This window comes from Trachymyrmex cornetzi, unplaced genomic scaffold (assembly GCF_001594075.2).
Source record: "Trachymyrmex cornetzi isolate Tcor2-1 unplaced genomic scaffold, Tcor1.1 scaffold21, whole genome shotgun sequence".
Taxonomy (NCBI): Eukaryota; Metazoa; Arthropoda; class Insecta; order Hymenoptera; family Formicidae; genus Trachymyrmex; species Trachymyrmex cornetzi.
In genome coordinates, this window is record NW_017296741.1 from 651,533 (window position 1) to 672,420 (window position 20,888).

The 20,888-nt window shown below is 35.6% G+C and overlaps 1 protein-coding gene across 1 annotated transcript in view; it reads left to right on the top strand.

The window, feature by feature from the left end:
- Window positions 1-19,980, top strand: part of dom (domino helicase) — a 33,168-nt gene extending 13,188 nt beyond the window's left edge. The window contains 21 exon segments of the mRNA XM_018505609.1: window positions 654-840; window positions 1,029-1,165; window positions 2,278-2,464; window positions 2,582-2,900; window positions 3,777-3,857; window positions 4,409-4,666; window positions 4,756-5,072; window positions 5,263-5,555; window positions 5,781-6,153; window positions 6,400-6,596; window positions 6,768-6,882; window positions 7,248-7,607; window positions 7,761-7,982; window positions 13,990-14,025; window positions 14,319-14,484; window positions 16,028-16,518; window positions 16,782-17,072; window positions 17,842-18,084; window positions 18,087-18,632; window positions 18,811-19,176; window positions 19,454-19,980. Of these exon segments, the coding sequence (XP_018361111.1) occupies window positions 654-840; window positions 1,029-1,165; window positions 2,278-2,464; window positions 2,582-2,900; window positions 3,777-3,857; window positions 4,409-4,666; window positions 4,756-5,072; window positions 5,263-5,555; window positions 5,781-6,153; window positions 6,400-6,596; window positions 6,768-6,882; window positions 7,248-7,607; window positions 7,761-7,982; window positions 13,990-14,025; window positions 14,319-14,484; window positions 16,028-16,518; window positions 16,782-17,072; window positions 17,842-18,084; window positions 18,087-18,632; window positions 18,811-19,176; window positions 19,454-19,873 (5,605 nt within the window). The 3' untranslated portion in view covers window positions 19,874-19,980.
- The last annotated feature ends 908 nt before the right edge of the window (window positions 19,981-20,888 follow it).

The following is a 20,888-nucleotide window of genomic DNA, read 5'->3' on the forward strand; positions in this document are numbered from 1 at the left end:
TTTTGCAATCCGTACATCCAATACAGAGATTTTTCACCGAATAGGAATGTGGTAAAACAGGGAACTTTAGCATCGCCTTAAAAGAAATTATATATTTTATAAATATATATTTCTTTTATATAAAATTTCGCCTTTTTCATTTATACATAATTGTAATTTTGCTCGCTGCCGACAACAGGCGTTAATCCAAAATAATGACGTCTGTATTATTAAACAGCGAGATAGCAAAATTCTCCATTAAAACTCGCATGTCAAAAATCGATCATTGTCTGACATACGAAACCTGTCTGGAGAAACAATATATTTATTATTTTATTAATTATAATTGTTTGAATGTTATATAAAATATAATATTCTTTTTTGATTTGTAGGATTAATTTTAATTATTAAAGTTAATCTAATACTAGAAATAGATACAAAACAGCGTTGTGTACGACTTGAAAAATATTAAGTCATTTAGTATATTAATTTTTCAAAATTTTTTGAAATTTTAATTCTTAAATTGTACAAAATCTATATTGATTTTCTTAACAGTTACAAAATTTGAGTTCTGACTTACATTGATTATTGTATTTTAATTGAAAGTGATGGAAATTTTTTCATACTTAAATCAAAATTGAAATGTCACTATCTTTTCGATTTATTTGTTACAGGAGATTACTTCTTACTGGCACACCCCTTCAAAACAATTTAATGGAACTATGGTCGCTTATGCACTTTCTTATGCCTAATGTTTTTCAGTCGCATCGTGAATTTAAAGAGTGGTTTAGCAATCCTGTAACAGGCATGATCGAAGGAAACAGCGAATATAACGAGAACATAATCCGCCGTCTACATAAGGTCTGTACGTAGTTTTTTTTAACTTTTTATTATCTTTTTTGTCTTTTTATTTTTTAATTTAATTTATAAATATATTATCAAAAAGAAATTAAATTTCATATAACATTCAACATATGTGTAGAAATGTACCGTACATATATTTAATTTTTTATACAGTAAATTTAATATCTAATAAACATTCTCCGTAGGTGTTGCGGCCTTTTCTTTTAAGACGATTAAAAACTGAAGTGGAAAAGCAATTGCCGAAGAAATATGAGCATGTGGTCATGTGCCGTTTGTCAAAGCGTCAGAGATTTCTGTATGATGACTTCATGTCGAGGGCCAAGTAAGTGAGCTCTTTAACGTATAGTATTTTTGAAATTTAAAAGCTTTGTTCTAAGCTTTGGAAATAAAAAGAATATTTCTTGGTAATACTCCAGATTAGAGTCCCCCGCCCAAATGATCTTGACATACGCTATTCAGATACTCTGAATAACCTCCAACAGTTTTAGCCGTCGCTCATTATTCGTTAAAAAGTTATTAACAAAATAAATCTACAAAAATAACGTCTCATTTCAAAACTTTCACGCGAAGCGACTCTCAGCCCATCTCCCCCTGCTTGGGGGCGCACGATTTCCACGCGAAGCGCTCTCACCTCGCCTCCCCCCTGCCAAGGAGCGCACGACTTTCCAAAGAAATATGGTCAATCTCGGAAAGTCATGCGCCCCTTGGCAGGGAGGAGATGGGGTGAGTCCCCAAGCAGGAAGAGGAGGGGGAGGTGGGGTGGGAGTCGCTTCCCATGGAAGTCGTGCCCTCCCGAACAGAGAGGGAGGGGAGGTGGGGTAAGAGTCGCTTCCCGTGGAAGTCGTGCGCCCCCAAGTAAGGAAGTGGGGGTGGAAGTCACTTCGCGTGGAAAGTTGTAAAATAAATTTTAAAGCAGAAAATTTCTATTTTATATAGTAGAAAAGAGATATCATTTTTTTTTAATTTCTTTTGTCAATTACTTTTTAACGAATAACGAGCGATGACTAAAACTTGTTAAAGGTCACTCGGGATCGTGACCTTGACAACATATGTCAAGGACAAGGTCATTGGGAGAGGGTTCCCTAATCTTTTTTTCTTAAAAATGTGACATTTTTTATTTCTTATTTTTTATTTCTTTAGAATATGTGATACTCTTATATAGTAAATTATTTAAGCCGATATTTATAGTCGATTCTTATCTTTCATTTAAGACGTTATTTTTTCATTTAACAGATTTTACATTTAACTCTTACATTTACGATAAGAAGTATGGTCGCTCCTCCCTTAAGATGTCATAAACCAATTACAGAATTGTATTAGCACCTTAAAACATTACTTAAGTCGATTTTAAAATAAGACCTGACTGTTGGTCTTAATTAGAATATTACTATTATATATTATTATTGTATTTAATGATGATATATATTGTTAAAGAACGAAGGAAACACTCGCCAGTGGGAATCTGTTGAGTGTGATTAATGTATTAATGCAACTACGAAAGGTGTGTAATCATCCAAACCTGTTCGAGGTTCGACCGACCGTTTCGCCATTTCAAATGGAAGCGATTGAGTTCGTAACCGCTTCGTTAGTCTGGAGTGTGCTTGATTATGATCCCTTTAAGGTAAACAATATTCTGTGTTAACCGTGCTCTTATTTGATTTATTGATTTTTATGTATACTGGAATTGAGAAAAGCAATAATTTATTCGGTTTTTACGAATTGTGATTTGTCTTTGCAGCACATCGAATTGTCTAGTTTGAACCTTTTGCTGTTGAACTTGGAGTTGATGCTCAGTGCATTTGTTGCACATAGAGTAAAACGTCTGCGGACGCCTAGAAAGTTAATAGAGGAGATAAATAGTCAACCGGAACCGCCGCCGAGATGTCCATCTGGCCGAATCAAGATCAACGTTAGATTATCGAATCAAGCGAAGCCGCAGCAGCAACAGCAAACGCAGACTAGGCTAAAGAATCTGGCTGGCGTATTACCCACGCCAAGAGTGGGTACGTCCCCCTTGATAAAGTCATTAAATACCAGCCACAGTGGTCCGGGACAAGGTAGGTCCAAGCTATCCCATCTTACCGCGTTAGCCGTTAACATTTTCATGGCCATTTATTGGTAGCAAAATTACATTTTGCGAATCTCAAAATAGTTTAAAATAGCGGTAATAGTTAATTATTAAAAAAATAAAATTTGTTTATTATGTATATGTATATTAGTATCATACATTAGTTATAAGATATTAAATGCATTGAAATAATAAAATAATAGAAATGCAACTTTTTTTTTATTATGTAAAAAGAATTATGGGATTCTATATTTATTTGAGATTCTTAGTTGCCAGTATGATTCTATAGTAATGGAAAAAGAGATAAAATGTTTTTATTGGTCATGAAAAGATTAACGCAATGAATGGATGGAATTCGTTGCGAAGAAACATGAACAAAACCTTATCCCGGGCTACGAGGGAAGAATTTTAACAGGATATTGTACGTGATGTGATACAAGTATTTGTATTGCACTTGTAGTTTTGTGTCAATTAATATTAATTATAATAAAAAAAGAATTTGTTAAAATTTATATCGACACACAATATTAAAATTAATAAATAATTCAATTAGATGCATTGACGTTCGATGTGTACTTATATTTCAACAAATCTCTTTGTATAACATTTAAAATCTTTACATTTATATAATTGCATTTTTTAACTATTTCATACTACCAAAGAAAAAAAATTTATGCATATTTTGACAAAATTAAAATTTAAGATTTGAACATATCAGATCCGTTAATGCATTTGATTGTACCAAGTAAATTTTTAATTAGCTATTTTATTTCTTTTAATTTTTTAATGATTTAATTACTATATTTAAAGTTAATGTATATATGTATGTTAATCGAACACGAAATGTAACAACTATTATTCTTAGGTGTTACATTGAGAGTTGCTGGTGGTCAACAATTGCAAGGTTATTCTTTACAACTGGTGCCGCATCAGGCTGGCGTGAAAGGTAAGCGAGTTTTTAGATTAACAACACAATCTTATTTTTGAATTCGTAATACATTCTCAAACACAATTAAATGTATTACAAAATTATAAATACGTTAACTTAATTTTATACTATATTTTGTGTAATTATACTTTTAAATATGAAAATAATATGAAATTATGCATCATCGATCAGTAACTGTCGCTGTGAGTTTCTTGCTAGGCAATTACTTTTGCAGTGATGCTAAATTAATTGTTAAATTCCTTGGGCCAGCTTGTTTATAATCTTACCGTTTATAAGCATTCTAGAACTAAGGACACATTTCATAAAAAATTAATCTTTGGAGCGAATTATATAATAAATTTGTAGTTGCTATATTTATATTATACTTTTACATTTTACATTTAAAATTCATTGACTATATTGGAAACAAATTTTTTTATTTTTGCTTAAGCAATAACATATTTATTAGCATAGTCATATATAGAATAAAATATTAAAAGTGTATCTAAAAGTATAAAATGTAAATTTTTATTAAATTCAAATATATAATTTTATTAAATTGAAAATAGCTTTTCCTATGGCAACGTTGGGGAACAATCCACAAAGTACTAGCGTAACAACTACCACGACAGCCACAAACGCGCAAAGAATTACGGTGGGAAACGCTAGCATTAGAGATGGCATTCAACGACTGGCGACACAAACTGTCACGGTCAAACAAGGCGATTCCGTCCAGAGAATAGCGGTACCTAGTTTCGCGCAACTGGTTCAAACCTCTACCGGCAGACACTTTATTCTGACGCCGAGTCAACAGAATACTAACACAGGTTTGTGTCCGATTACAATTTTTACAATTATTTTCGTAAACTTAAGTTTGTTAGCAATGACAGATAAAAAAATAACACATTTTGTATAGTTTCGTTTCCAGTCATGACATCGAGCGGATCGCGTTTTACGGTGCTGTCTAAGTCGATAATGGGTTTGGCCACATCGGGTGCTACGACGGTGAACAAGGTTGTCAGCGGAGTAGTAACAACGCCAAGTGGTCGACCTATCATGAGGGTACCTCCTCTGAACGTAACAGCATCGCAATCGTCACCAAGCGGAAATAACAGCCAACAGACAGCTAACCAGCAACAACCGCAATCGATACGTGGTATTGTTACCAGACAAGCTCAGAAAGAGATCGCGAAAGTGCAGAACAAAGAACAGCCTAAATCCGAATTTTATTTGGTAATTGAATGTAGATATCTTAGTAATTTACGTGATTCTCATTTTTCTTCGTTTGTTTTTTCTTTTTATTTTTGTAAAAAAATGAAGTAATTTTATCTAATGGATTTTATATTTAAATGTTAAAATTGTTCTATTAAGTGCTTTATTTAAATTTTTTAATAGAAAATTTGTATTTTTTATTATTTTTTAGTCTCAATTGGAGGAGGAAAGGAGACAGAGAAGACAAAACAAATTGCATCTCCTCGCAGACATCAATGAACGAAGATGCGCGGCGTGTCCACTTTACGGTGAAGATCTGTTTATGGCTTTGAGAATCGGCAAACCTGCGACAGCCTGTCGCTGGCATGATGGTTGGGTGCATTGTTCAAAGACTCGAGAAAAGATTCGTACTCGGAAAGAGTTCTTTTCACACACGGAAGCACTTGCAGAAGCTATTAAAAGCACAGAGCAGATTGTTGAAGAGCTCAAAGAGGTCTTTGAAAGGTTAATATCCGATATAATTTATAAATATGTACGTATAATCAATGTATAGAAAATAATCTTTTCCTATAACATTAAATACTCAAATATATAAGCTTAAAAAAATTAAAATTGTATTGAAATGATGATTGTTTAGAATTAAGCGAAAAATAAGATTCTGCAATCTTTGCTATTTAGATCATCCTTTCTGGAATTAAGTTTTTTTTCTGTTTTTTAATATTCGTGCAGATATGTAGTCTACGTACCGGCTGTACGCGCTCCAGTCCCTCGGTTCCATGTGTCTCATCCGCCGCCGCACAAGTTATGGAATGAGCGTCGTCTGTGGACTGAATTACAGCAACAAATGTCGCCGAAATTATCTCTCTTCCATCCAATTTCGTGCCACATGCTCACACAGTTCCCCGATCCCAGATTGATCCAGTATGATTGCGGCAAGCTGCAGTCGCTAGATCGTCTGTTGAGAAAGCTGAAGTCGGAAAGTCATCGAGTCCTCATATTCACGCAGATGACCAGAATGCTGGACGTATTAGAAGCCTTTTTGAATTTCCATGGGCACATATATCTGCGACTAGATGGTACAACTAGAGTGGATCAACGTCAGGTAATTTGACCTATTAACAAGATACTAAATATTGGAATTCGTTGCATAAACATTTAAATTCTTAAATTATTTTGGAGGATTTTTAATACGAATATTGAAAGCGTATTAATTTTTTGCGAGTTTTTAAAACATAATGACTAACTAGAAACGTAATAAGAAATGTAGAACATTTTATGCAACACATTTTTGTTGTGAGATTAAGTGGGAAAAAAAATGAGCGTTAATGAGAATGATGATTTGTTGCAGGTTTTGATGGAAAGATTCAACGGTGATAAGCGAATATTTTGTTTTATCCTGTCGACGAGATCTGGTGGTGTCGGTGTGAATTTGACGGGAGCGGACACAGTGATATTTTATGATAGTGATTGGAATCCTACAATGGATGCCCAGGCACAAGACAGATGCCACAGAATAGGACAAACGCGGGACGTACATATCTACAGGTACACGATGCGAACTAATAATATAAATATAATAAACGCGCGCGAAATGACTGAATAGCTTCAAAAACTCAAAATATTTTATTAATTTGAAAATATTTAATTGCAAAGATAACAAAAAAATTAGCATGTTTGATGGCGAGATAATATGCAATATAATGATTTATCTTTCAGATTAGTCAGCGAGAAAACTGTTGAAGAAAACATTTTGAAGAAGGCAAATCAGAAAAGATTGCTAGGAGATCTCGCTATTGAAGGCGGCAATTTCACCACGGCATACTTCAAAAGTGTAAGTGCTCATTAAGAACTAAATAAATCATACTATTATTTATTCGTATTTATTAATCAGAAATATATAATTTTTTTTTATTACTTTATAAGAAATGCGAAATGATTTCTCTTATACAGAAATTTCTTTTATTTATTGCATTATTACTTGAAAATTTTTTAGGTTAGATTAATTTTGTTTTTGTATATTTAAAAAATTTTTAATTATAACATTTTACATTTAACATTAAAATTAAATAATAGTATATAATATTTGCGGAAAAATTATGTTTTGGTTTGACAAGACACATTAATGTCTTCGTCGATATTTCTAGTTCTTTAAGGTAATTCCGTTTACTTTTTGTGTAACAATAAGATTATTTGCAGTCTACTATTCAAGACCTGTTTAACATCGATCAAACTGAGAACGATGCGTCAGCACGAATGGCTGAAGTGCTCGAGCAGAATCGGGATCGAGAGAAGGCCTACAGCAAGGACATGACAGTAGGACCATTTCAGAGTGGTTTTTCAGGACAGCATACGGAGGAAAAGGCAGCGATGGGTGCTCTTGAGAGCGCTCTCGCTGCTGCTGAAGAAGATCTTGATGTTCTGGCTGCAAAGACTGCGAAAGCAGAAGCTGTTGCCGATCTTGCTGAATTCGATGAAAACATTCCGCTGGAAGAAGCTGATAAAGACGACACGCAAGTTAGCAAGGCAGAACAGGAAGTTCAGAATCTGATTGCTCAGGTAGGTCGAACGTATTTTTAAAATCGTTGGATTAGTTAGAAATTGCCTTGGTTTTTATTCTCCTTTTGTCAATTGTCATTTAACTTTCATGTTACTTGTCATATAATCTTTATGTTAAACTTTCGATTAATGGTTCTATAATATTCCATTTAGCTGACTCCAATTGAACGATATGCGATGAAGTTCGTCGAGGAATCCGAAGGTGCGTTTTCCGCGGCGCAACTGGCCGCAGCCGAACGGGAACTCGAGGAGCAGAAGAAGGAGTGGGAGTTGGACCGGTTGCGGGCATTGCGCGAGGAGGAGGAACGGCGTATGCGGCTTGCCGACGACGATGAGAAGCCACTGACATTTGGCCGTGAGGATGCGCAGAATCAGGTTAATAGTACTGCCGCCAAAAGCGGTTCCAGACGATTAGTTAATAAGAGGCTAATAGTACCAAGTAGAAGAAGTTTGCGTAGACGTGGCGATAATAGGAGACGCGCGCGCGATTTGTCGTCGGAAAGCGAAAACGAAACTACTAGCACCGAATCGGATTCGGAATCACAGGAGGAGGATGTGGTCGAGGATAGTCTTGACGAGGAATCGAGTCACACGGAGAGTCAAAGTCAAGGGGATGAGGGTGAAGAGGAGGAAGGAGAGGAAGGCGAAGAGAAAGATGAGAGCGACGAGGAGGAAGAAGAAGAGGAGGAGACTGGCGAAGGGAACGAAGATGGAAGGGCGAATAATCGCGATGATTCCGAGCGTCGGGGGGGTTTCTCGAGACGGAAGGGTCGTCTGGCAGGATCGGGTTCCCGTAGTCGAAATCATTTTGATCTAAATAGTCCACGTACTAGATCGCGTGGGAATGTTAAGATCAATCTCTGGACTTTGGACGTAAGTCCTATCCTGCCCGGTATAAAGCCAAACTTTCGCCGGAAACGCAAAAAATTTTATCGCGCGAAGTCGGAGGAAAATCGTCTCGAAACCTTCTCATCAGTTGATGTGTGTCGTAAAAGAAGCATTCGGATTAACACAAGCGCCAAGATATCTGTCAATTCCAATCAGAACACAAAACTCGAAATCATCGAGATAAAGGACTCTGATCGAAGTTCATCGGACAAGCGAGATTTGAAGGATGGTCGCGATCTCGCGTCATCCTCGATCGATTCGAATAATGTGGACCGATGTATTGCTGATTTTAATACGGAGCAATCTGTTGGTGATCACGTGGATTCGACATTAGTCACTAAAACACAATCGAACAGAAAGTTGGAACTGGCCTCTGATGTAGTGGACAGTCAAAATATAAAAAAAGAAAAAGAAAGAAGTGACGATAAAAATACGAACGGCACTAATTTAATTGCGGTCTGCTCCGTTCAGGTAACGCGGTGTTCACATAAAGTTATGTCCACGACCTACAGAAAGCTTGAACCCGAAGTAAATCGTAACGAGGATGCGGAGAATCTCGACGTGAATGTCAGCATGAGGAATTCTCTGTCTCCTTCGAGCACGATGCAACCGGATGCGTCTTTGAAACGCTCGAAGGAGACAGTGGCCAAATCCAAGTTAGAATTCAGCGCGTCTGCCAATTCTTTGTGCAACAACGTGCGAGGGAAATTGACCGCTGCTGCGCCGAGAGAATCAGACAGAAGCGTCGAGTCACCATCTAGTCGTTCGGCTCCTCTTTTACGATCGAAAACGTTGCGAAATGAAAGTCCTGACACGACCAACACTGTCTCTAAACCTGTCGCGATATCCCGCGTTTCTACCGTGCAGAGAAATTCCAAGATTAATGTAAATACTGATGAAACTCGTAGTAATGCGGTCGATGATAAAGACAAGGACAATAGCGATGAAGTTAATGATGATGCCGAGTCAACGACATCTCTGGTGATGCAAAAATCGGATCAAAAATTTAATTTGAAAAGCGAAAATTCAGACGTTTTATCGCAAGTACCGGAAAAAGGAATAAGTGATGCGGCATCGAATGTGCCCAATTCTTTAGTACCCTCGATAAAAAGCGAATTTAATTCAAGTGAACCTAAATGCAAAATACGGAAAGTAGAAAACATAGTTCAGCGGAGCGTAATAACTCGTAGCTCAAAAATTTCCTCAACTGTCAATCATTTAGAAGAAAATAAAACACGATTGATGAATGATAAGATCGATTCGAAAGTATCGGAGAATTCGCAAATGAAAACGGGTCAGGGAATTCGAAGAGCCGACAATTTAATTGCGGAACAGAGCAGGATTACGCGATCGGTAAGTCACTCAAGGACACCTCCACCTAGCAATGACGAGACGATGACGCAACTTTCATCAAAGTTGAAGCGACGCTCGGATACTCCTCTTCCGCGACCGATCACAAGATCCACCGCGAACTTTCCTGCGAGACTCGATACGGTACTGCCCAGTCGAGTTGAAAAGTATACGACACGGAATTCGAAGCAGTATCAAGACAATGGCCTGCTGAATTCTCCGATGCCTTTCAGACGTAGTAGATCGATACCGCCAATGAAACCGCGGGACTCGAAGGAAGGTTTGACGACAGTCGTCTCGACAAAACCCCGTCCAGACACGCCTCGACCTAACATACCGCCCGGTCACAACAATGATCAGATACATAGGGTGACGCGCTCGGGATTGCTCTTGAATTCCACCCTGTCGATGAAGTCAACATCATCACCGTTGTCTTCTCTCGCTTCCGCATTTAAAACAAATGTCAAGCGGGTACGAACCCCATCGACGAGCAGCGAGAACGAAAACACTGCGAGTGAGAATACTGGAAGCTTGATATCGCAGCCCTACGAGAAGCCTCAAAGAACGGCCAAGGTTGTAGCCATTCTCACTTTGGACACGAGGAGTACCAGTAGCAAGACCTCATCAAGTCAGTCCAAATTCAATGTTAATTGCGAGACGAAGATTCAGGATAAGGAGTTATCCATGTCAGACTCGCTGAGGGAACAAGAGGCCAATTACGAGGACTGCAACTCGTCTGACGTAAAGTCCAGGAGGTTGCGTAAGGAAACGAAGCGCGCCAAAACTATATCAAATTCGCTGGAAGACGAGGACGGTTCTAATGATGTTAGCGACGAAGATCCGCAGAAGAGATTTCGTTCCTCGCAGATTTCCCCCTCACCCTCCTCCTCCGTCACAACGACGCGATCCGAAAAACTGAAGAGCACCACAATATCTTGAGCCACGTTAAAGCATCATTATGGTAATCATCAACGACACGAGCTATTCCGTTGGGAATATAATTGTTATTCGATCAAGCAGTCAAATATATCTACTATTATGTCTGCTACTCAATCCGCCTATTATGTGCGTGATACCCGGGTTTATGCTTAGCATTTGTCACATGATAATTCTTGATGCTTTTTTTCATTAATATTCTTTCAATATAAAACATAAGAAGAAAATCTTCAGTATTTGTACATTAATTCTATAGTAACATCGAAAAAAGAAATAAGAAATATAAGTCTTATTCTCTTAAGAACTGAAGTAAACGATTAAATATTTATTTCGTGCATATAGATCTGAAGATGGAGCTTTCCATATATATATATAAATAAAATTTAAAAATTATTTTAAAAAGAAAGACAAAATTATTATGTCATCAATGAATACTGTAAAAATAAAATATTGTCTTTTTTTCTTTGCTTGAAAATTTATGATAGACTTACAGAAGCACACATTTTAATTTAGATGAGTTTACTGAATTTTTGTTACTTGTTATAGATTTTTTATTTAATTGTATATTAGAACTGATTTTTTATAGAGAAACAAAACATAATTAAGTATAAGTGAGAAATTGTTATTTAATAGTCGAGTTAATGATAAACGTTGAGAGAATTATAATAAGGGAATAACATAAGTAAGAAGTTTCATGGGATAAAGTCTAATCTAAACCTGGTTTGTAGAAACGCCTGTAATTAATCGCGCGTTGATGACGCGTCTTTTGCCCGTACTTATCCTATATTTATCGCTCAGTGACTGTTTGATTCTCCCTTCAGAATAATCACGTGCGGTTATTATAGAAAATAGAGAGAAAAAGAGAGAGAATTCTATAAGGAACAGATACATGAGAAAAACTTTAGCTCTAACATTACATATGAGAAAAATTACATTAGAGATTTTAAATGTGAAAGAAAAAGAAAAAATTTAGAAAGAAAAAGTTTATGTAAGAACGACGAAAAGGAGAAGAAATTTTATTGGAAAAAATTATCGATATTTCACAAGAAAGAGATGAAACGGAATCAAATAGACATGTTTAGCGTTAATGTGGGGCACGAGTACGCATCCTCTTGTACATAATCACAGTATAATTATAATAAACAATGTATTTCCTCCGGGTTGTACCGGATAGTACACGTGTAATATTTGTAGCGTTGTAAATTGTACTCCGACTCGCCGCCCCCTCTTCATCACATTTTACTTTATTCGTTGTAAAGATATCATGAATCCGTTCCTTCTGGCTGCACTTTCCGCGATCTATCTTGGTCTCTTGTTTTTCTGCAAATATGTTTCATTAAATTTAGAATGCAGAACGGGAAAGTGCAGACGGTAAGAGGCAGATTTTCAGTCAAGTATGCCTAGCGATTTATATAAACGGCGTGATGAGCGAAATGGACGAGTGTATTATATTAGAAATGAGGATCGAACTCTGATCTCAATCAAGCGGTTCTCTAGTATGCTAAGCTATTCATACACGTATATTGACAGGCGTCACGAGCAAAAAACGTGATTAAAAAAATAATATCAAGAGTACAGTATATCAAGTACATAGTTTGATTCTATTTTCGCTATTTCACGTAATTTGATTTGAATTTTACTTGAATCTGGAAAAGGTTTATATAATAATAATTTATTTAAAGTAATGAACGATTGATACTCCTGAAAAGGAGGTATCGAGGCAGCCAAAGTGAGAAAAAGTTTTATTCGTGCCGCCTTGAGCTACGTAATTCATAGGTCGATGACCTGATTATTATATTATATATACATACTACATGTATATGTAATATATATGTTATATATATTATTGTGTATGGTAAGGATGTCCTTCCTTCGCTCTTTCCACTTGCCTCCTCCCGCCACATACACTCACACACATTCACACAGTAATAATTAAGTTGCGTGCCTGTATTTTGTATGATCGAGCGAGAGTTCGAAGAAGAAAAAAAAATAAACGAGATATTCCTTACTATATCGAAATGTGTACCCTTATTTCTTGATGCTTTTCCAAGTCTGTGTCGATCAAAGGTTCAGTTCCGTTTTGGTGTCAAATCATTCTCAGCTCAATGTGCTTGTTTATATATAATCGCGATTTAACGCGAAGAACGACTTTTTCCTTTCGATGTCAGTTTGGTGTGGCAAGGCTATCATGACCGCACATTTTTCGAGAAGATATACATGTACCTTAGTAGGCATAAAAAGAAAAGAGAGAGAAAAAGAGCTCCAATAAAATTGTTCCATTAAAATGGCACCAAAACACTGCCTTTGCCATTCCAAACTTGGAGTCCGCAGCAAGATATGAGCAGGCACATGAGTGAGATCATCATACTGCGTCTATTGTGCATTATATATGTATCTTTCGATCTATACATGTACATGTTTGTAAAAAAAATTGTGAATACACGCAGTAATAGATATAAAGGAATATATCGTAAAGAACTCTTTCTCAGGATATTTAGAATGAGAGGAACGAGAACCTTTGAACGTCTACGGATGTCCCAGCCTTAATTTTTGCAATGAGTTTTTTTTGTCCACGTTTTAAATCCACGTTTTCTTAGGAAAAGTTTTAAGGAAATTTATTACAACTTTTTAAGATTTGTGACATCTAATATTTTGGAAATTAAATCTCGAATTAAAACTCTCAGAAAGTAAGATAAATCTAAGTAAATATATTTGAATTTATTTTGATACAATTTCTAATTTAAAATTTGTTAATAATTGAATAACGCGAAAGATTTTATATCTTGATGTTATAATTGAAAGTTTCTTGATTTTGTAATTATGTATTTCTTGAATCTCTTTAGAACTGGACAAAAATATCGGGAAAAGTAGTATCGCTCCTTTCTCTCTTTCTTTATTTTCATTATTTGGGAGTTTATTCGTCAGGTCCGTCTTTCTGTAGTCTCAAAATTATTTATATTTTTTTTATTATTTGTGCGCAGACACATTATCATATTAATTACTGGAAATTTTAATTTTATTTACGATTTAAATACGGAATTTTCACGAAAATTTCAGCTTTATTGATAATTGAAAAAAATACGCTATTTAAAAATCGTATCAGTAGCACATTGCAAACTTTGGCGAGTACAGAGACGGACTTCATATGAGAGCGAAAATTCTGTCATAAATCGCATGATATCTCACGTATGACTTTAACATCTTGCAGATTTGGTTATCGGAACACACGATGGAGCAAATGCCAGTAAGCAAAATATAATATATTTTTATCCTTTATTGCAAATCTACAAATAAATTAAGTAAAGGATGCACTTATCCATTTATTCGTCATTCTGTAATTTGCATTATGATAATTGATATATATTATTAATCTTTGATTTATTATGCACATAAGAAAATGAACAGCTTTATACGACTTTGTGATAAAAATAAAGGAAAATAAAAGTGCAATATTCTTAATTGATAATGAAGCGCAATAGAGGATTGAATTGTTGAACTTGTTCTTTGAAGAATATTACTAATTGAATCTTCTTTTAGATGTGGTGTCCGCCAACACCTCCTACAACGGATAATGATGTATATATCGATTATTCTCTTGGATTTTTGTATGAAAATATCCCCATGACAGAGGCTCAACTGCCGCCAATTTACGTGAAGAAGGATCGGAACAGAAGCAGAATCGATATTGGTATCACTGATGATGGTGAGTCAATTTGTAGATGATAAAAATTGTTTTCTTTAATAAATAAATGGCTAATACAATTTAAAAAGCCTGAAAGAACCTATACAGATATTAGTGCCGATTTATTGTAATAACATTTACTTAAACAACATATATAACAGTACTAGAACTTGTAAATTTAATATTATATATATTCTAATATCGTCATTATATTGAGTATAAAAACAGCACCGAAGAGAACCATAAATGTCGGTCGAAACATTTGCGAATTATGAGTATACGAATTTTATTGCAATAAATTGGCATTGCATACTAATATCCACGTGGATTCTTTCTGACTTTTTAAATTGATCTATTAGTTGATTTATTCTCAGAGCCAGCATATATATAGTACCTTCCATAAGTTTGGAAACACATATAAGTGTGCAATTTAAGAAAATACGTAATAAAATCAATATATTTTGGGTTTGTAAATAATTATTTAATTGAAAAAAGACAAAATGGAAGTATATACATACATACGTTATCTATAATAACATGCTATTAAAATATGGAATTTTAATTAAAATGCGATTCATACGAAATCTGATTCTTCGAGGCCATTTTACGATTTTTACGGAGTCTGAAATCAACTTGTGACTCAAACGGTTTACCATTTTTATAGAAACCGTTAAACTACAATTAAACGATCTATGATGTGTATATACAACGCATGCAAGTACGACGTTGCAAAACAAGTGATATATAAACAATAGACCAAAGTGCGAAATTCAACCTTGGGCTATGAAATACTTGTTTAACATATTTTCGGCATGTACAAGCTTATAGGTGTCTAAATAAAAATGTTTATTGTTATTTAGACTTTTTACGACGTATTTAAACCAAAAACATATAGATCGCAGTTGTGTAAATTTTTCTGTATAACGTAGAGTGTTTCCAAATTATGCATACTTTATCTTATTTTTAAATATTAAATTAATATCATCCGATATGTATATTTTAAGGATACCTATGAGTGAAAGTTTCTATCTTGTAACTTGTCATACAAGTAGTGATGATTGTAATTACAATAAATATGAAGAAAATGAAGCAACTCTTGGCAACTAGATTGCTTATATTTTTTTAACTTTAATTACAGAATATCTATATATTAAGCATGCACATGATAGACAAAATATCAATCAATTATTGTGTTGTTTATGAAAAACAATAAAATTATATCGTATCCGTTTGCACGGTTATACACCAAGAACTTTTTATAAATTCAAAAGTCGTCCTATATTTCATCTATCTGTGTGCTCTTGTTCTTTTTAGCATTTGTTCTTGCCCTTACCTATACAAAAATGTAAGACAATAAGACGTAAGCAGTAAGCGAATCGGCTAATTACAGTAGAGAACATTATTGACTTACTGTGTATCGTATAGTTTTCTACCGTGAATCGCTTATTACTTGTGTCTTACTGCCCTATATTTTTCTATATTTCTGGCTTATGATTTTTCTCTTGATTAATGTCTATCTTCATATCTTCTTTCATTCGATCAATTCATATTACTTTCTTTACAGGTTGTCGACCGACGAAAATGATGCGCCATAAGGAGGAGTCCGTATTAGCTCCAAGGTCGCTCTTTGATCGGCCGTCACCGGCATTGATGAAGATGCGTCGCGACATGAAGCTGTATAAATATCGTGCGATTGTACGTCCCCCTATGCCGGTCTTGAAGACCTCGTCACACGTGACGAAAACTTCACCGGAACCGGATCAAGCTATGGACTGGCTAGTCTACGAGGAATGGGGCTTGTTACATTCCATCCAAAACTATCAGAACTTACCACTAAACACGATGATTCTCTCGCCCGGTCATACGCCTAATTGGGATATGGTTGCCGATTCCATCAACAATGGCGCACGTTTATACAGATCACCCAAGCATTGCAGAAACAGATACGAATCTGTGATAATACCCAGGGAGGAGGGTAAACTACTGTACGACACCGCGCCGAAGAAACAGAAAAAGCAGAAGACGAGTGTTTACAAAACGCTGCCAGTCTCTGAGGTATATAACTGTTATGATATTGATATACGATAGCATCAAAGTATCCTATGCATTTTTTATTTCTTGCAGATTATTTGTATTAAAATTAAAAAAGTTAATCGAGCTCGTGTTAAATAACAAAATAAAGCCAAATTAAAACGAGCAATATAAGATATCAAAATGTCATGTTTGTGTTTACAAATATAGAAATTCATATTTAAAATAATTAAACGCTTCGAGTTATATGAACATGTAATATTATCTTTATTTTGCTATTTTTTCAGCAACAAAGCAAGAGCAACAGAATAATGAGAACATCGCAATTACACAATCAGGACAGAAATGGCTCCTTTACGTCGACAGGCAATCAGAGATATGAAATCATGAAGTCAGTTTCTAACAAGCGAACGCCTACCGTAAAACCAACATCCATCGTGAATTCAATGATGAGGAATAATCCGAACGTCGATGTCCTGGCTACCGACTACAAAATACTGGTCGATAATCCATCAACACCGATTGACATTGCTACGCGACGTGCTGATAGGATCAAACTAGAGAAGCTAAATAAAGCAGTTAGTATAAGAAACAGTTAAAACTATTACTATTTATTACTATTTTAAATCTCAACTAATACAATGTTTACAGTGTAAAAAAAATTTTGACTAACTATTATTCGACTTCACAATAATTTTTATTGGAATGCCAAATTTGCATTACACTTTTTGACGTGCATGACCACATTATGCAAGAAACTTTTGCACTGAGAATGACTGGCGTTTATACATTGGTATATCTATCAATTGAACACTATCAAACATCTTGTTTTTTGGACTTTTATTGAGAACTCGTACTATTGCTGGAAACAAGATAACATTCTACAAGTTTTTGTACGTTTTTTTTATCCATTCAGTTTTATGCAAGACAATTATGACTCAATAATATTTACATATTCTAATTATGCGGTTTTTTTATCATAAGTTAGTCAAGTTATTTTTATATGCAGTTTAATTTGCATTGAGGACTGAAAACGTTGATCGAAACGTCTGCACAATAAATTTTTGATTATAATAAATATTATTTACACATCCCAAGTTAACGTGGGCTCTTAAATGACTTTTTATTTCTTGTTATTAAATTTATTCTTAGAGCCACATATATATCTTTATTAATATTTACAGTTAAAATTCATTTTCGTTTGTTAGATCAAAATAAATTTAATGGAAGAGAACACTTAATTTACCTTGAATTTGATATTGGCATTTGAGTCATAAAATCAATATTAGCCGTTATATTCACCACACTAATATATTCAAGGAAATATATGCTAACTGAGATTTACAGTCACAGGTTTTAACTCCGGAACAACAACAACAGGTAGCAGCACGACTCTTGCAACATCAGCAGCAACAACAAGCCGCTCAACAGCAACAACAGTTGAAGCTACAACAGACTCAACAACAAGCTGGACAACAAGCAATCGGAAATTCTGTTGCATCTCAAATTCATCAATTGACACAAGCAACGGTACCTAGCACGAAGGTTGCGACTAACGTGAGTTTGAGCAATGTAACAACTACAACGGCAGAAAAGCTCGACCGGGAGGAGGACAAATGCAGGACGTGAGAACGACATCGGCAAACGCGAATATCCAGCAGGCAGCTCAACGAACTGCGACGAGTTTAGTGTCTGCTGGTCAAACTTCTGCTGGTGCGGTAAGTGGTCAAAAGGGAGGCCTAGTAGGCGTCACGATGGCCACAGCAGCATCGGGAAATAAGATCCCAACGCCAGCACAAGTGCAGTACTACAGGCAGCAGCAGCAACAGCAGCAAGTATTATTGCGGCAGCAGCAACTTAAAGTATTGCAGGCTCAAGCCGCTAGCGGTCAAAAAGTATCTGTCGCGGTGTCGGCTACGGCGGCAGCAGCGGCAGCGGCACAACAACGAGCTACCTTAATGAAGCAGGGCATTGGTTCGGTCGGTACTGCGGGTGCCGCAACGCCGCAGACTGCTGTGGGCAAACCAACAATGACTAGAACACTGTCCGAAACTGAAATAGCTGCTGCGTTACTGAAGCGGCAGGCGTTACAGCAGCAAGCGAAGGCGGCTGCTGCCGCAGCGGCCGCGCAAGGACAGGTGAGTTTTAATAAGGGAGAAAAATTAAAGAAAATATATAAATGATTAAAATATTTATAGATATCCGAACTAATTCAAATTGTACCACACTCATTCTAAAAAGAGAAAAATGAAATATTATGGAACGCAATTTTATATTCTTATCTCGCAAAAGTAATCGGCCGTGACTTTGCTGCAGGTACCTACGCCAACGGGACTTACACCGGCACAGATCTTCGCTCAGGCTGGTCTGCAAGTGCAACAAGCAGGGACTTCCGCGGGTGGTACTCCGGTAGCGACACTTGTGAAGACGACTAATGTGCCGGGTGTCCGTACCGCGACTCCCCAACAAATCCGACAGCTTGCAATTCATCCGCAGATTATTACGCAGAGAAAACTACCGGCACAGAAAGTCGCGCAGTTAGCTCAAGTCGCAAATAAAGCTGGTGTGCAAACGCAACTGATCGTTCAACCTACTAAATCGCTACCTACAACCATGACAGTACAGCAAATTCATCAAGTAATGAAACATGTGCAGCCCTCGACGATGCAGCAATTTAGTCACGTAAAGAAATAAGATTTCTTTTTAAATTTTGTAAACTGTTTTAATTATTATGTAAAAAAGTTTCTACGTAACTATATTTCTGAATCCTTAGAAATTTATAAAATTATTCGTAGACTATAATCATTAAAATTAAAAAAGTATTGAATATTTTTAGAACTAAATTTATAAAGTAAACGCGAAAGAGAAAAGCACTCCAAGAAAGATCACCGAAGTTAACAAATACTAATGAACGCTTAATTGTACGGCTTAATGAATGCTGACTATTCTATAATCGCAGGTCTCCACGGGGCAAACGGTGTCTCAGGCTAGTCAAGTTGTATTAGCTAAATCACCGTTGCAGACTCGTGTAATACCAGTTGCACCCGCATCCCTGAAACAAACTATTCAAGTGGTGACTGCCAGCAATCCTCAGTTACGACAGTCCACGCCTATCCAAGGAAAACCTGTTACTAGTGCGGTAAGACGAAGTCCTGGTCCAGGGACTAGCCCCAGTACAAGCACAAGCCCGGGTGCGGCAGTTTCCGGTTCCACAGTTGCTGCGGGTACCAGCCCTTCCGTAGGTGCTACTTCCGTGTCTGCCTCGAATCTAACTTCTCCATCTGTTCTTGGTCAAGTGAGATTACAAACTTTAACACAGCAAGTACAACAGCAAACACAACAGCAACAACAAACTCAACAGGATACTCAACCAAAATAGCTTTGTTTTACGATTGTATGGCGATCGTTGAAATTGTATTGGGAAATTCAGAAACCAAATTGGTTTCACATGTTAAAAAGTAAAAAAATTATAGATATTACAATATAAAGGATTAGTTTAGAATATTTTTCTTTAGAATGTACGTATATAGAAAGAAGTAATAAATACGAAATATCAATATCACGATATGTGGTTGTTAATAATAATAAAAAAATACCGATTTAAGCAAAATATTAGTTAAGAGTATTTTTGATCGAATGTATCGATAAGAAAGGAAATATTATTTAAATATCTTGTGTGGATCAATCATTAATAAGATAGAAAATATCAGTTCACTGAAAATAAAATTCGAATATTTTGAACCTATTGTCAAATAAAACGTCATTAATTTACCGACAATAAATTACTCGAATGTTAATAAGATGATGAAAAAAATTTCTATAAATATTTTGATATATCAGTTTCTGATTTTCCCAATTCAGCTTCAATTCAACAGACACTCAAGTTTCAGTTTTTTTCTTTCAATGTCAGAACCCTAGTAAATGAAAATAAAATTTTATTGATATGTAACGCACATTAAAGCATTCCAAGCTTTGCTGAGAATAGTCGTAATTTCAATGATTTGATTTGTGTAACACAAATGACATTTATTTATAACAAATGGACCGATTTATTTAGCGTATTAATATCAATATATTTTCTATCTATATAAAAAATTAACTATATTTTGGCAATTATGAACTACATTGTTGAAATATTAACAAAAACACTGAATTTTCAGGAGAGCGTAAAAAAATTGAAGTGAAATGATCTTTTAAAAAATGATCTTAACTTATAAAAATATTGAGTTATTATTCCATTGAAAAATGTAGAACATATTTTAAATCTATTAGTTTGATTAAATAAAAAAATAAGGAGCGTAGCACTCATAAAATGTATGTTATACATATGTGATATTAGTACATGGTAAATAATTTGCATGTGATGTGTCCTTGGACAGAAGATGTTGATAACG